A 14507-nucleotide genomic window follows, 5' to 3' on the forward strand; every position below is an offset into this window, starting at 1 on the left:
CAACTGAACACAATAAAATCACACTGTAATTTGTATTTGATTTTTATTTGTTTATTTATTGTTTTTTTTTTTTATTATCACATTTGTTTTATACTGAATACTGAAATAATTTTTTTTATTCATTTTATTTTAAATTAATGAAATGTTTATCACTGGTTTCACTAAAAACAAACAAACCAAAAATCTATAATACTCTATTTAATGGACAGAATTATTTTATTTATTTTGCTCCCTCTGGTAATAACAGCATAAATGTTCAAGAGCTCTTCCAAAGCCAAGACGTTAAGATTTATGCAGAAATTATATGCTAATATAGGCAGACAGAGTTGAATGGATGGATGGATGGATGGATGGATGGATGGATGGGGAGTAATGGAGTAAGGCCCTATATGTGCCATGTGAATTTTAACTCTCGGTTTGCTGTATGATAAACTCTTAGAGCACCACCATGTGGAATACATGCCCACACACTGATGTTTATCTTTACTAATAGTAAGGTATATCTAGGCTAATATAACGTAATACATACACAATCCAATGACTCAAAGTAGAAGAAGAAAAAGAAGAAGAAGAAATTGATAAACGAACAGATCGATATATTAATGAACTAGAGTTCTTCGGAAGTCAAAGTCAGCAGTCTTGAAGAGAAAGAGAAGGACACAGTGGAGGATGAGCCTCTAGAGGTAAGACCAGATAGCGGCCAATAGGGGGCGCAGCTCCTAATATCCAGTCATTGTTTATTTCAAAATGACGGAAAACAGCGCGTCACCGGAGGATCCCTGGCTCAAAGTAAGGGAAAATATTCAGATAAAGACGGTCCGTTGATTTGAAATAGCCATATCCTCCCAAATCGCTTTCGTGAAGTGTGTTTCGGTTTAACGTTATCTGTGTATGTCTGCAGGGGTTAGTTTCACTCTCTAGCTCAGCTGGCTAACGTTGGTCGTAAAGTTCAGCAAGTCGAAAGAACAATTACCCTGCTTCCCACATTATCGCGGTCTGAAAATGCTGTGTATTTAGCGGTGATTTAGACAAAAAAAAATCACTACAGAAACACGACTAAAAGCTGTTCTGCTCAATTTTATGTTGTAGGTGTTAGAATGTAGGCTGTAACAGATGTGCGAGAGTCGAATCCGCTAAGCTAACTCGCTTGTTCGCTACATTGACTCTTTATGGCTGTGTTTCGAAACGTATTTAAATAGCCTCACTAGACAGAATTTTTGGGCATCGAAGTGTTCGAACGAGCGAATCGACTCCCCAGGGAACGGGATTCGATTCTAGTGACAGATGATGCCCCAAAATAGTGTCAAGACAGAAAAAAATTTCGCTGGTTTTCTTTGTTTGTGCCTTTACTTTATTTGTGCTGTCATTTCAGTGCATTATAACGTCCTGCCACATTCATATGCAACGAATAAAATATGCCCTCAATTGCACCGACCGTAATGACAGCTTGACAATATGAAAGAGATTGCTCAATTTGAGAGTTTGGAGACACATTATGCATGTAGATTAAATGTCACCCTTTAAAAGGGTTATTTAGGACACATCACAGTAGGGAGTAAGAGGTGTCCTAGATAAAGGTAAGGCAGGACAGGTCAGGCTCTGTTTGTATATGTGATCGTCAGTTGGCTGGTCTCTGAATGTTTAGTCTGGCTGGCTTGACTGTTCTCCTGTTTGTCTTTTTATATCAATCGTCTCACCATGTCTCAGCAGACGGACGGCGCCTTCAGCGACAACGGCTTCGATCACAGTGAGTTCCAGAGCTATAAAATACTACTGAATGTGTTTTTTTTTTCTCCAGCTTTACCAAGATGAAGGTTTGACATGCAGTTATACAAATATAATGAATTCATAGGCTGGACATGACCAACCGAAACTACTCTGTGTTGTCAAAATTTAAAGTAACCAGAAATTAACACTTAGTTATACTTTTATAAATGTCTATATCATTAGGTTTCTTTGCCGAGAGTGCTCGCAAAGGAAGTTTGGTGTCAAGAGCCAACAGCATTGGATCCACAAGTGCCTCATCAGTACCAAACACAGGTAATAATTCCAATCTCAGTCATCTAATATCACACATGGCCATTATTTTATAAACTTATCTCTACAATGGTCATGAAATACTAAATTCACCCATTTATTTTTTAAGATTCATGTATTAGATCTAATTGTGAACAATTAAACCCAACCATGCATACCGTGTGCCGCTTTTCTGACGCAGGGAACCAAGTCTATGGCCTCATTTTTAATTATGTTACACTCAGCTGTACATCACAACATAAAAGAAAACATATGTTGATTATTGCAGCTTGCAATAATTAACCAACATCTTGTCAGACATCAAGATGCAGTCTGCTAAACTACGGTTTTTCCCTTTGGTTTAGATGATGAAGACAGTGATAACAGACATGAGACGCCCTATAAGGAGTCATATAAAGACCGGAGGAGACAGGCGCACACACAGGCCGAGCAGAAACGCAGAGATGCCATCAAGGTATGAGTGAGAAGAGCAAATTGGTTTAGGGAAAGCAAAATATAGAAGCTAACATAAGAGTGAGGGAAGGGAAATACTTGTGATGGCAATAATCGATCATAAAAAGCACAGCAATTGCTCGACTTGATTACATTCAGACTTCAAAACATTCCATTTTCAATATCGCGCTAGGTAATTGTGGTCTTTTGGGTGTTCCCTTTAGATTCAGTTGCTTTTCTGAAACTCTGCGACTTTCATTTCAGGGCAGCAGCATTGCAGTGCCTGCTGATGCAATGAAATTGAAAAGGGTGTCAGCAGATGCGTTTTATTTATGTTGAAATAAGTTAAAAATGTAGCGCAAGATGAGATGGCATTTCTGCCAAATAGAAATACTGATTTTGTAAGCAAAGTTCTGCGTAATTTACAAAACTGTATTTGTTTTATTACTTTATTCCCTGATGAAAATAGTGAAATGTTTTTTTTTTTTTTTTTAAAGCTCCAGGTGCTGTGCTTGTTTGTAGGGATGCTCAATTTGCCCAAACTTTATGATCAATAATAATATTCCATCAAGCTTTCAATTTGGTGGGAAAAAAAATATGCAGGAGCCCTTTAAATGTTCTGTTGATAACAGATGGTTTGTAAGTGCTCTTCATTGCAAACTCGGGATGATTATCAGCGCATGTTGTATTCCTAAATACACGTTACAGTTATTGCAGAAAAGCTGCTTGTGTGTAAGAGAACACCGTGCCGTGCCGCTAGCGTTCTGCTTCTGTCAGTCAAACATGTCTGTATGGTTCTCTGTCCCACAGAAAGGCTACGATGACCTGCAGTCTATAGTGCCTACATGCCAGCAGCAGTCTGACTTCGCCATGGCCACACAGAAGATGAGTAAAGCTACAGTACTGCAGAAGAGTGAGAACCTTCATTATCTATTTATATTTCCTCGTCACATGTCTTTCTCTCTGGAATGGAAAAGCTCAGCAGCTTGTGTGTGTGTGTGTGTGTGTGTGCAGCAATCGACTACATTCAGTTTCTCCACAAAGAAAAGAAGAAGCAGGAAGAGGATGTTTCACACTTAGGAAGGAGGTGATGGCACTGAAAATTATGAAAACGTGAGTTGGGGGTTATTTATTGTACATTTTTAACTGCTTAGGCAGACAAATGTAGTTCCACTTATTCTCCCGCAGGGCTGTTTTCAGCTTTATCTGATACTGCTGCTCTTCTGCCAAGAAAGATAACACCCTTTAAGATCTACAAAAGGGAGGGAGGAAGAAAGGTCTCAGATACTAATGCGTCTCTAATGGTTTGTTTCAGGAACTATGAGCACATTGTAAAGGCCCATCAGAATAACCCTCAGCAGGGCAGCGAGCAGGTTTCAGATCAGGTGAAGTTCAGTGTGTTTCAGAGCATCATGGACTCTCTGTTCCAGTCCTTCATTGCCTCAGTGTCAGTCAACAGCTTTCAGGAGCTCTCTGCCTGCGTCTTCAGCTGGATCGAGGAGCACTGCAAGCCCCAGGTAGCACACATACACATGATCACACATTTAAAGGATAGTTCACCCACAATTGAAAGCTGTCATTTACTCTTGCGTTGTTTCAAACTTGTATGAGTTTTCTTATGTTGAACATAAAAAAAGGTATTACAAACAATGCAGGTACAATTGATGGTCCCTGTTGACTTCCAATTTATTTTCTTTCCCTACCATGAAAGTTAATGGGGACCAACAAGTGTTCCATTATTATTTTTTTTTAAATATCGTCTTTTGTGTTCAACTTTATAAAGAAATACAGGGTTTGAACAACAAAGTAAATTACATTTTTATTTTAAGGTGAACTATTTTATGAGGCAATAAGTTGCAGTTCTCAGGGGGTTTTTTAACGTAAAATTTTTTTATAAAGGTCCACAACAATATTTAAAAGGAGTTTTCCAGTTGTTTGACTTGCTAGATAATAGGGGTGGGAAAAATAGATTCTCTGATGCATTGCAATTCTCTCTTCAACGATTCTGAGTTGTTTTTTCCTCTGCATATGGCACATGCTCGTGCTAGAGATGCACAGACTTTGCATTCTGAGACACGTGCACGTTGACTTTTCCAAGTCAAGAAATCACATTTAAAATTAGGCCATGTAGTGTTTTCCAGAACCCTGGGTAGTCAAAGAAAAAAAAACAGTTAAGGAGGTGAATTAAAATTAGATTTCTTTTGTTGCTGTAGCTCATTTTAAATCTTTTTTCAATCTAATTTTAAATGATCAGTAAGTCATTTTGCCAAGATCCCTGATTGAGAACCACTGTTTTGAAGGACCGTTATACACTTTTTTTTTCTTTTTCTTTTTTTTAAATCACATAGCGGATTGTTATTTTTCTTAAGAAAAACATGAAATGGTCAAGTGTAAATGCTCCTCACTAAAAACTAAGTATGTGGTGATAACCTAGCAACCTGGAAAGGCAATAAAGTTTCAAAACGTGCAATAAAAGCACTAATAACACTCTACTGAAACCAATGTAGTCAACCTTACCACTACACAAGTGACAATGAGCTTATGTTTTTCAGTCAAACACCTACACAGGCTTAGATAAACACTGGAAACTCCCAGACTGAGCATGTTTTTCTGTATTGTTGACAGACGCTGAGAGAGTTTGTGGTGACCGTGCTGCAGCAAGTGAATGGTCAGCTCTACTGAAGCTGTCAGTCCGTATGTTTGTCTGTCTCTCAGGCTAATATCTTGTTCAAGTACAGCCTCTCTTTCACACCCACAAACACACTCTATGCAGCAGGGTATAAGAGCACACTAATGGACTGGAGTGTGTTCAAAAACTCTTTAAGAGATTTAGTAGCGCCTGCTCAAGTATTGACTGACAGTGTTTATGGCAGTGATTCCAATCAACATGTGGAAATGCAATTTATTCCGATCAGGCATTTTATTAATAATAGTTTGGAAGGTAACAATCTGATCCAAGCTGTTTGCGATATTGTTTCTTCACAAACACCTTCAGCTGAAAAATGAAATAATGTGCAAGTTCTGTTCGGTTGACTGAAGAAACACACCTCAGTCCTAAAGTTTAATCATTTCTTTTCAGTTGTATTCATATTTTCAAAAGTTTGCAGTGGTGATCCTAAGATAAAATAGCATCTTGACAGCCACATGAGGAAGACTCGGCTGTCAAGACAACTTGACACCCCATATACTGATGTGAGAGATATGTCTCAATTTACTGCATTTTAAACTAGACAGCTGCCTTTGAATGATTAAGCTTGGTGTGTGTCACGTTCAGTTATCATCTTTACCTCAAGTTCAAGTCATTTTTCAAAGCACAACTACATTTTCACCTTAGCGCTGGAAAGGGGAGCCGAGAGGTCTGGTTACACTGTGATGCATCACTGTCAGTTGGTTTTTACGTCCAAAAACAGCTGTCTTGCATGCTTTAATATAATTAAAGTAAGGCAATGCTGAGCCATCTTAGTTCCTCTTTGTCCTTTGGGATGCTGTGACCAAAGATTGCAGTGTCTGTGCACACATAATGGAAGATAAACCTCTTTTTTGTCATGTTATGTCAGTTTTTGTTCAGCTTTGTGTAGCGCAATATTGTTTTATTCTACATTTATGATAATGGTTTAAGCTCTTGTGATCAGTATGTTTTGTGCTGCATAAGCTATCAATGAAGACACAGTCGCACCCGTGCCTGGTAGCAGCTCTACATGGTGTGACCGCCCAATTCTATTTATATTTTTAATGAATGTTAATTAAGGCGTAATGAAAATTAGAATCAAATTCTACTCAGGACAAGATTTTTAGGTATTGAGATCTTTTTTTGTAAATAACAGATGATTGTACAATCAGCTGTTTGACCTGCGTTGGAATAAGGGACGTCTTTACAAGTTAAGCCATAAAGTGGAGTGAACGCCAGCTCACAGAAACGAGGATAGGTCGTGCTGAACTACTATACTATACTAGTGCTTCTGCATTTCTTCAATGGAAGAATCTGGAAACTTTTTGTATCAGTATAATTTTTTTTTAATTGAAAAATAAACAACGTTGAAGCTTATTTACAACCTGTTTGTTCTTTTTTTCCCCCTCAACAGAACTTTTATAAATAGGATTGGTTTTAAAAAAAAACAAAAAAACAACTGCACTCTCTGTGTCCCAGAATCCTCTACATTACTTTCCAACCTTTCCAAAGGTCTGTTGTCCCAGCAGCGGTGTTGCCGGCATCTGAATTTAATCAGTGAGTCCTCCATTAGATGTTGGGCATTGTCACTTTATGGTCCTCATCTGTTTCAATCCCAGCCTCCTCCTGATTTCAAGCACAAGATAAAAAACTTATTTGCAAGTATAAAAATACATTATACTCTGTTGCAGGGTTTCCCAAAACAATATGTGTGAACCTCTAGGGGTTTGTGAAAGAACTGTGGGGTTTTTTAAGTTGATGAAAAGCAAATAATTAAAAGGAATAATTTTCATGTTGGGTGAACTATGTCAGTCATGTCATTCCAAACCCTTCATTCATCTTCAGAACACAAATTAAGATATTTCTGATGAAATCGAAGAGCTTTTCGACCTCCAGGAGACAAAAATGCAATGTAAATGCTCCATGGCCAAAAATTTTGCAAGAACATTGTTAAAATAGTCCATGTCCATTACAAAGATGCAAGAATAATTTCTGTCCTCAACGAAAAAAAAAAACTTTGGGGTACTGTTGATATTGCCAACATTGCTTAATTTTTGTGATCAGAGTTGAAACAAGTTAAACATTGACTCTTCTATTTACTTGCATGCCATGTGACCATTAACTGACATCAGGAAATCGTGAACATGCAAACGTGATGTAATTGAAATAATAAAATAAGTAAATGTGTTACTTCTAAAGGGGAATGGCTGTTAAAAAGGTCTGGAAATCAGTTTTAAGGGAATGACTCACCAGAAACTGTTTCTTGCTCTTTGGGTAACCCTCCAAAATAGCTCCAACCATATCGGTTACCTGGCAGGTAAAGAGATATAAACAGGGCTTAAAGTTCTCTGGCGTGCAGATTCTGGCTGCAAAAAAAGTAATCACACATTTAAATAAACATGATATCACTTTCGAGTCAATGAGTTCACCTGCCAATGTTATGAGAGGAGCACAGCTTTCACTCGCAGCCAATCAAAATGTTTTGCTCTTATAAACACGAGACGTGCATAGCAGGCTATCAAACAGCCGAGTCGCAGCCGTGATGAATGGAGAAGAGTGTCTCCATACAGCGCATATTTATACGGAAGAACCCATTTAAAAAGCAACGGAGCTGTGAAAACAGCTCAGAGTAATCATGTCATCTCCATCTCCACGATATGATTGCCAGAACAAAATTACCGGTATTTTTTTAAAAGGTCCTTTGGTTGTTCACACATGATCTCTTAATGGTAACTAATTTACCAGTGCATTAAAGACTGTATGTGTGAAAGGGGCTAAACTCTTCCTCTGCATACACTGTGAATATAAATTACTTGCCTTTCATCAGGAAAAAACTTTGCACATCATCTCACTAGATTTGCAAAGTAAATAATTTCCAAACCTTTGCCATCCCAGGAGAATATATCACACCTATTTCTAATCCAATTAATATATGCCATTTAACAGCGTTGTTCAATAAAACCCATGTAATTGCTTAGTTTTCTGTATAAATCACAATAATATGTATTATTAATGTATAATCAAGTTACAGCTCTATACGAGTTAAAATATTTCAAAATACAACTGCATTGTTTAACTTTTTATAATTACTAGACAAATATTTTGACACGTAAAATGTCTTAAAAATTGTGTTTTTAAGCTTGTTTTAATGCATGTTGTCTCACCTTAGTGCCAATAAGCAGTGATATAACTCATAATTTTTCAAGTGTGATATAGCTTTTATTCTTCAGGTCAACCATATTCATGAAAAAAAAAAGATTGAATAAGGAAAGCAATAACTTCGCCATTGTATCTTTTCAAATGTAAAGTTATTACAGTCGTTGCATGATATACATGCCCCCCCCCACCTAAAATCAGTTCATATATATATATACACCCTAATGTGCAAGAATAGTTTTCATTCATATATAAATAAGACATGGTGTTGAGGACACAAAGGTAAATCTGAAATGAATGCACTTTCATGAAGGCACACCTTTTGGCTGTATCAAAAACTAGCTGACAATTTGTCTCTTGGGCAGGATCTGAAGTTGTGAATAAATGTTTTTATGGATCATTACCATTCTCTTCCTCTTCCTCCACTCCTTCACATAAGTCTCTCTCTCCTTGTAAACCTTAGGGGCAAGAAATACATTTGTCAGCAACATAAACAAGCATAATGTACTGTTGACTGCCCGAGGACAGCCACATTATCTCTATAAACTTCACCTAATGAATCAAACATATTCCAGTGATGCTGGAAGGCTTTAGATGAGTATTTTTGAATTACTTACAAAAAGCTATTTAATGTGAAGGGCTCAAGAATGAGCATGGCCCAGGGCCAGTGTGGGAGAGATTCAGATCAGTGGATGGACTGTCAGTTGCAATTACTCAACACTGCATTTTGTGTTCATTAATCACGCACAGGCTTGGTTTTACACTTTTTAGTTATATATTGCACACGGTTATGATTTCAGCTTATTTAAATAGGTTACCAATCTAACTTCATTCCACTGTTTAAAAGAAACTATCATCAAAATTGTCTGAAGTAAATATGCTCACAGGAAGTAAAAAATATGAACCGCTAGTCTGACCTGGCAAGCAGATAAAATCTTTACTGATGATCTCAGAACAGACCCTGCATTGTGAATATGACAAATGGTGCCAAGGCCAAAAAAGATCAGTAGATATTAAAGAACACAGTGATATCTAACCTTCTGTTTCTCCTCGGGGGTCACATGGTTTGTAGCCGACTTGATCTTATCCAGCCTGTCTCTGTACCCAGAGCACTCTGCCTGCAGCTCCAGGATCTGTGCCTTCATCTCTGCTGTGGTTAATGAGCCGTTGAGCTCCTTCAGTTCTAAGGACCAAATGAACCTTTTATTAAATGCAAACAGCGTGTAGCGTGCACAGGTTCAAACCCCCAGCGGCACATGTTGGGTGCACACCTGTATCCAGCTGCCTGCAGCTCTGCGAGATGCTCTGTACTTCAGCACCGAGTTCTGCAACGCGAGCATCCATCTCCTTAAGTTCAGCATCACTCACATCCGCAAACTGAGACTGAAGGGTTAGAAAGGACATGTGTCAGGCTGATTACCCAACACCAGCTGTCTTAGCATTAACAGCAAAGCGTCGCCGTCCTAATCAGACCAACCTGATCCGCAAAGTAGATCTTCTGCTTTCCATAGACTTTCTCTTTAATCTTTCCCTCCTGGGCCAGCTGCTCCATTGCTCTGACCACAGCCTGAGAAAATAAAGGCGCTTCTTGTCACAAAAACATACGACATAAAGCACTGCATACAAACTGTAACGTTAAAAGATCGCATTCAACACAACGCAGACCGTTTTAGCAGAACTTTTAAAATCTGTAAGGTAATGTTGCTTCTTACCGTTTTACCCAGACCACACTGCTTCTGTAGGTTCGTAAAGACATCCTGAGCACTATAGGGTCTGTTTTTCTCATTCAGGTAAGCGAGGATCTGTGCGACACCTGTGTGGAAGACAAGATGGAAATCCGATGCATTTCGGTTATTGTAGTGTAGCGTTGTGCTATAATGTTACCATTTCTAAAACCACAACTAAATGAACGTGTAAAATGTAAACGGCGCAGGTTAAACAAGCATCGCGTACCTGCACTGTCTTTTTTGCTCATTGTTTAGATCTGTTGTTTATTTCAGTCAGCTTTCGCGCGCCGAGTTGAATTGTGGGACTACCGGTGACGACGACACGGACGTCATCTTGAAGGCGTGTTTAAAAAAAGTGCGTTTACAGAAAAAAGTAATTGAACATATTTTATACGCGTAAATAAATGTAAAGCTTCACGTCAGAAGTCACAGTTTTAAGTACTTTCCGAAATAAAGCAGTGATCTGAGACTACTTCTAACTGTTGTAATAAAAAGTCTTTAAAAACTTGGAACTTTAGTTAATTTTCTTTTTGTTGTTATTGTTATTTTGTATTTTAGTTTTATAAATGCTTTCTATTGATTGACAATATTCATAATAAAAAATCTTGATATGTGTTGAATCTTCTGGTTATGAATGTGTGTGTCTTTGTCTCCTTATAATGTAGGTTATAATGTAAACATTAAAGTTCCAATGAGTTTGAAGTTTAATTACAATTAATTAAAAAAAAAAATCATTAAAATTCAACAGCTAAAACACCCTTCTCTAAGGTATTCTTCTAGATCTTTTCCCATTTTTTTTTTATTTGGACAACGTTTAACAAAATAATATATTATTGTGATATAAACAGGCCTAACTAATAGAAGAAAAAAAAATCACACTTTTTACTTAAAGAATATATTCATTCATCTCTTTATTGTCTTGCACATCAAAAGTTATCAAAAACCAATTACAGAGAATGGAAGAGGGAAATAGTTCTGTACAGAAATAAAAATGACTGCAGAATCCAGCTACAGAAAGACTCCTGTAAAATGCTCACACAAAGAAAGAAAAGATGAGTTATTCTGTATTTTGTATTTGCCTCAACATGTTTTTTTTTTTTAACATCACTAACATCAATACAACATATATATTGAATATGACACTGGGCATAATTTCCTTATGGTATATAAACCACCACTTCATTGACCCATTTGAATTGCTGGTGATTTTTGTTGAAATTGACCACAAAAAGGCAAATGGGTAAAATTGCCAGATAATTTTTGCAATGAATCACACCGACAAACCTACAAACAAAAATCTTGTCATGCTTTTTTCAAACGTGATAATTTATCAATCCAATTGAATCAACATTCGTAATATTCGTAACAGTGCGTCCATATAAATAGTTATTTATACTAGTATTAACTATAAACATGAAAGTAAAGAAGAGAAAAATAAAAGGCTTTCCCATCTATGAGCCTACTATGCATTACACTTCAACGTCACATAACACAAATAATAATAATAAAAATAAATCAAACCTTTTTTAACACAGCAATCCAAAAATATCATCAGCAATTCAGCAATAAGGGCTCACAACCAAACGAAACGGAAAAAAGAGATTTAATAAAAATCACAGCAAAGTGGCAAAATATGAAACGCCCCAATAAACAGTACTGTTCTTTTAACTTAACTCAAGTTGGCTGGATAAAGTAAGACTTGGGTTTGAAATGTAATAAACAAACTGGAATAGCAGGAAGTGACCGAATGGATCCACATGAGAAAGATGCAACGCTCCATTACCTTAAATTAAAATGAGAAAACCAATGTATGCTTGGAAAATAGAAAACACTTCACTGATCTCTGGTAACAGAATGCCTTCTTATCGCTACAGCGGTTTTCCGGTACATTTCCTACTTTCCAGTGTACACAATAATGAAAGCTTAAAGCCAGCAATGATGGGTCTCGTTAGCATTAGGTCAGAAACAGAAACAGTTCACTTGGGAAAAGTGCAGTGAAACAAAAAAGGCTCAGCAACTATTAAAGCAACAGCAAATAAAACGGCAAATTCAACATTTAATTTCTCCAGCTTCATCATGCCACAATTAAGGATGCAAGAAAGGCGTTTTCTCAAATCCTTTGTGCTTTAGTACTGTACTGAATGTTAGACTTCGCTCTAAATGTCACATAAGACCATACCAAATGAGATGACAGGATGCAGAAATCTACAGTTTTTCTGTTGCTACCTGTATAAAAGTTCCTGCGTAAAGTCAGAACGGTTAAAGGTGTGTTTAAAGAGGAGGCTGTGTACAAACGGGTGGCAGTTACAGCCAATGTCTTGTTTGAGGTAGAGTCATTACAAACAAAATCCACGTACTGCCATGTTATCCAGATGAAACAGCATTGCTGAGCTTTTAAACAAGTTGATACTGTTTGATTTTATTTTCCAATTTGACTGATGGAAAGACAATAAACAGCAATTTCAAAAACAATTTTCTGGATTATTAGAATTAGTTTTTTTGGGGTTTTTTTAGACAGAGGTCTTTAAAAATTTAGGAAACTACTTTCATTTGTTAACGCGTTTTCAAGTAATGCAGAAAAAAATCCAGCCTGTATATAAACCTAAATGTAAATATTGTGGGAAAAACATCTTCCAAAAACTGCTTGATCTTGTTGAGATTAAAATAGCTGGGCAATGATATATAATTAATACACATTTATTATATTACTCCTGATTTAAGACATTTTCATTGCCATCAGATAGACATGATGAAAAATGATGTGCAGTTACCACAAATAAACAAATGGAGGGACGACAGGTGCAAACAAGCTTATTTGGGACATTTTCCCAGTTGTTTCAACAAAAGCATCCAATTTTACCTGAATTCGTCCTATGTGGCAAAATGAGATAACCTGACTGCTGTTCATCACTCAGTGGCCTTATCTCAGAGTCTTAAAGTGACAGGCCACTCAAAAAGAAAATTATTATATTTACTCCAAACCCTTAAGCCTTGATTTCTTCTGTGGGACAGTGGTCATGTTTGTTGCCATTGACTTTGATTGTACGGACAAAAAACACTGCAACACTTCTCAAAATATCTATGTTCTATAGAAGAAAGAATGTCATACAGGTTTAGAAATGGCATGGGTGTGAAAAAACTATTTAAAAAATTGTAGGTTTTTTTGGCTGAACTACCACTTTAAAAACATGAGATGAGGCTGCGGTCTTAATAGGTCATCAGCTACTTCATCAGACTGTGCTCAGCGACGTCTTGGCTGTAGATTTCACAGTCTTTCTTACAGGCGACTTCTTATCGGTATGCATTAAGGGTCTTGACTTTGCAATGATGATGGAATGTCTGATTTGGTCCCATGTGTAATTATTGAATACACAAACAATACAGCGATTGATGTGAAAGACCTATAAGACTTGGATGTAGTAAAAAGATCTGTTATTTGTTTTGCTGGTTTCTAAGAATGTTTCTATGATTGTTGTCCTATTGCTTAGCCTACAGAGTAAATCGGAGTCTTTCACACACTCGCACGAATGAGAGAGGACACGGAAGCTCACGGGGCATAAACAGAAAAGATTCAGACTACAAACAAGATTACTTCACAGTGATATCAACTGCAGCCAGCGGAGAAAACCTGGCAGGTGAATCTAACATTACATTAACAGTGCAAAACAAACACACTCTCTCTCCGTCGCACTCGCTCGGATAAATCGAAAGCATCTCAGTAGACATTCAAACCAACACTGCAAACTTCTACTTGGATCAAGGTGCAAGGGACACGAGGAGCATACAGACGGAGGAAGTATCTGTAAGACGGGCTCACTGCGGCTTCCCCAGAAAGTTGGACAGGAAGCTGGATCCTGACTGGGTTCTGTTTTGGCCCCCCTGCCCCCCTCCAAAGGGATCCAACTGGTTCAGCTCGGACTGATCCAACATCTCAAAGTCCTCGCCGTCGAAGTCTCAGGTCTGTGTCTAACTCTGAGCTCGACTGCTTCCTGTATCCTCGAGCGGCTCCTGCCCGGTGGCCGCTCTCTCCGAGGGCCTTGCGGTGGCCGGGGCTGCATGGCTCCCGCGATGGCTGCCTGGATCATGTTGCTGGCGATGACCCCTGCCAGGTTATTAGTGAGGTCGGAGGTAGTATTTAGGGAGCCGAAAGAGATCTCGGGGTCGAGGTCTTCCTGATCAGAGTCCATCTGGGTGTCCAGGTCCAGCAGGGCAGAGGTAGAGCCGCGAGGGCCGGAGAGCGCGGCGAGTTGAGACTGGGCAGCCCAATGCTGGCATCATCATCGTCCTCCATCAGGGTGGCATCTGGGTTGATGGAGGGGAAGTCTGGAAGCCCACAGGCAAATGATTCTTCTGGATCACTGTGTCTGTCCAGATCTATTAAGTCAATAAATAAAGATTAAGATTTATTATTTTAATAAAAAAAAAAATTTTTTTTTAAATCAATTTTGTGAAATGTCAGTATTAATTATTCAAGTCTTCAATGTCAC

General features: G+C 38.0%; 1 protein-coding gene and 2 pseudogenes across 1 annotated transcript; 1 reads left to right on the forward strand and 2 right to left on the reverse strand.

The window, feature by feature from the left end:
• Positions 1 to 688: 688 nt before the first annotated feature.
• On the forward strand, positions 689 to 6514 carry LOC122341834 (annotated as a pseudogene).
• Positions 5253 to 10534, reverse strand: LOC122341835 (homologous-pairing protein 2 homolog). Its single transcript, XM_043235481.1, has 8 exons — positions 10247 to 10534; positions 10006 to 10106; positions 9771 to 9860; positions 9565 to 9676; positions 9331 to 9476; positions 8698 to 8751; positions 7388 to 7447; positions 5253 to 6763 (listed from the first exon to the last, which is right to left on the reverse strand). The coding sequence occupies exons 1-8, from the start codon at positions 10266 to 10268 to the stop codon at positions 6707 to 6709; spliced, it is 642 nt and encodes a 213-aa protein (XP_043091416.1). The 5' UTR covers positions 10269 to 10534; the 3' UTR covers positions 5253 to 6706.
• A 2828-nt stretch (positions 10535 to 13362) lies between these two features.
• LOC122341320 overlaps positions 13363 to 14507 on the reverse strand; it is a 9890-nt pseudogene continuing 8745 nt past the window's right edge.

This window comes from Puntigrus tetrazona, chromosome 3 (genome assembly GCF_018831695.1).
Source record: "Puntigrus tetrazona isolate hp1 chromosome 3, ASM1883169v1, whole genome shotgun sequence".
Taxonomy (NCBI): domain Eukaryota; kingdom Metazoa; phylum Chordata; class Actinopteri; order Cypriniformes; family Cyprinidae; genus Puntigrus; species Puntigrus tetrazona.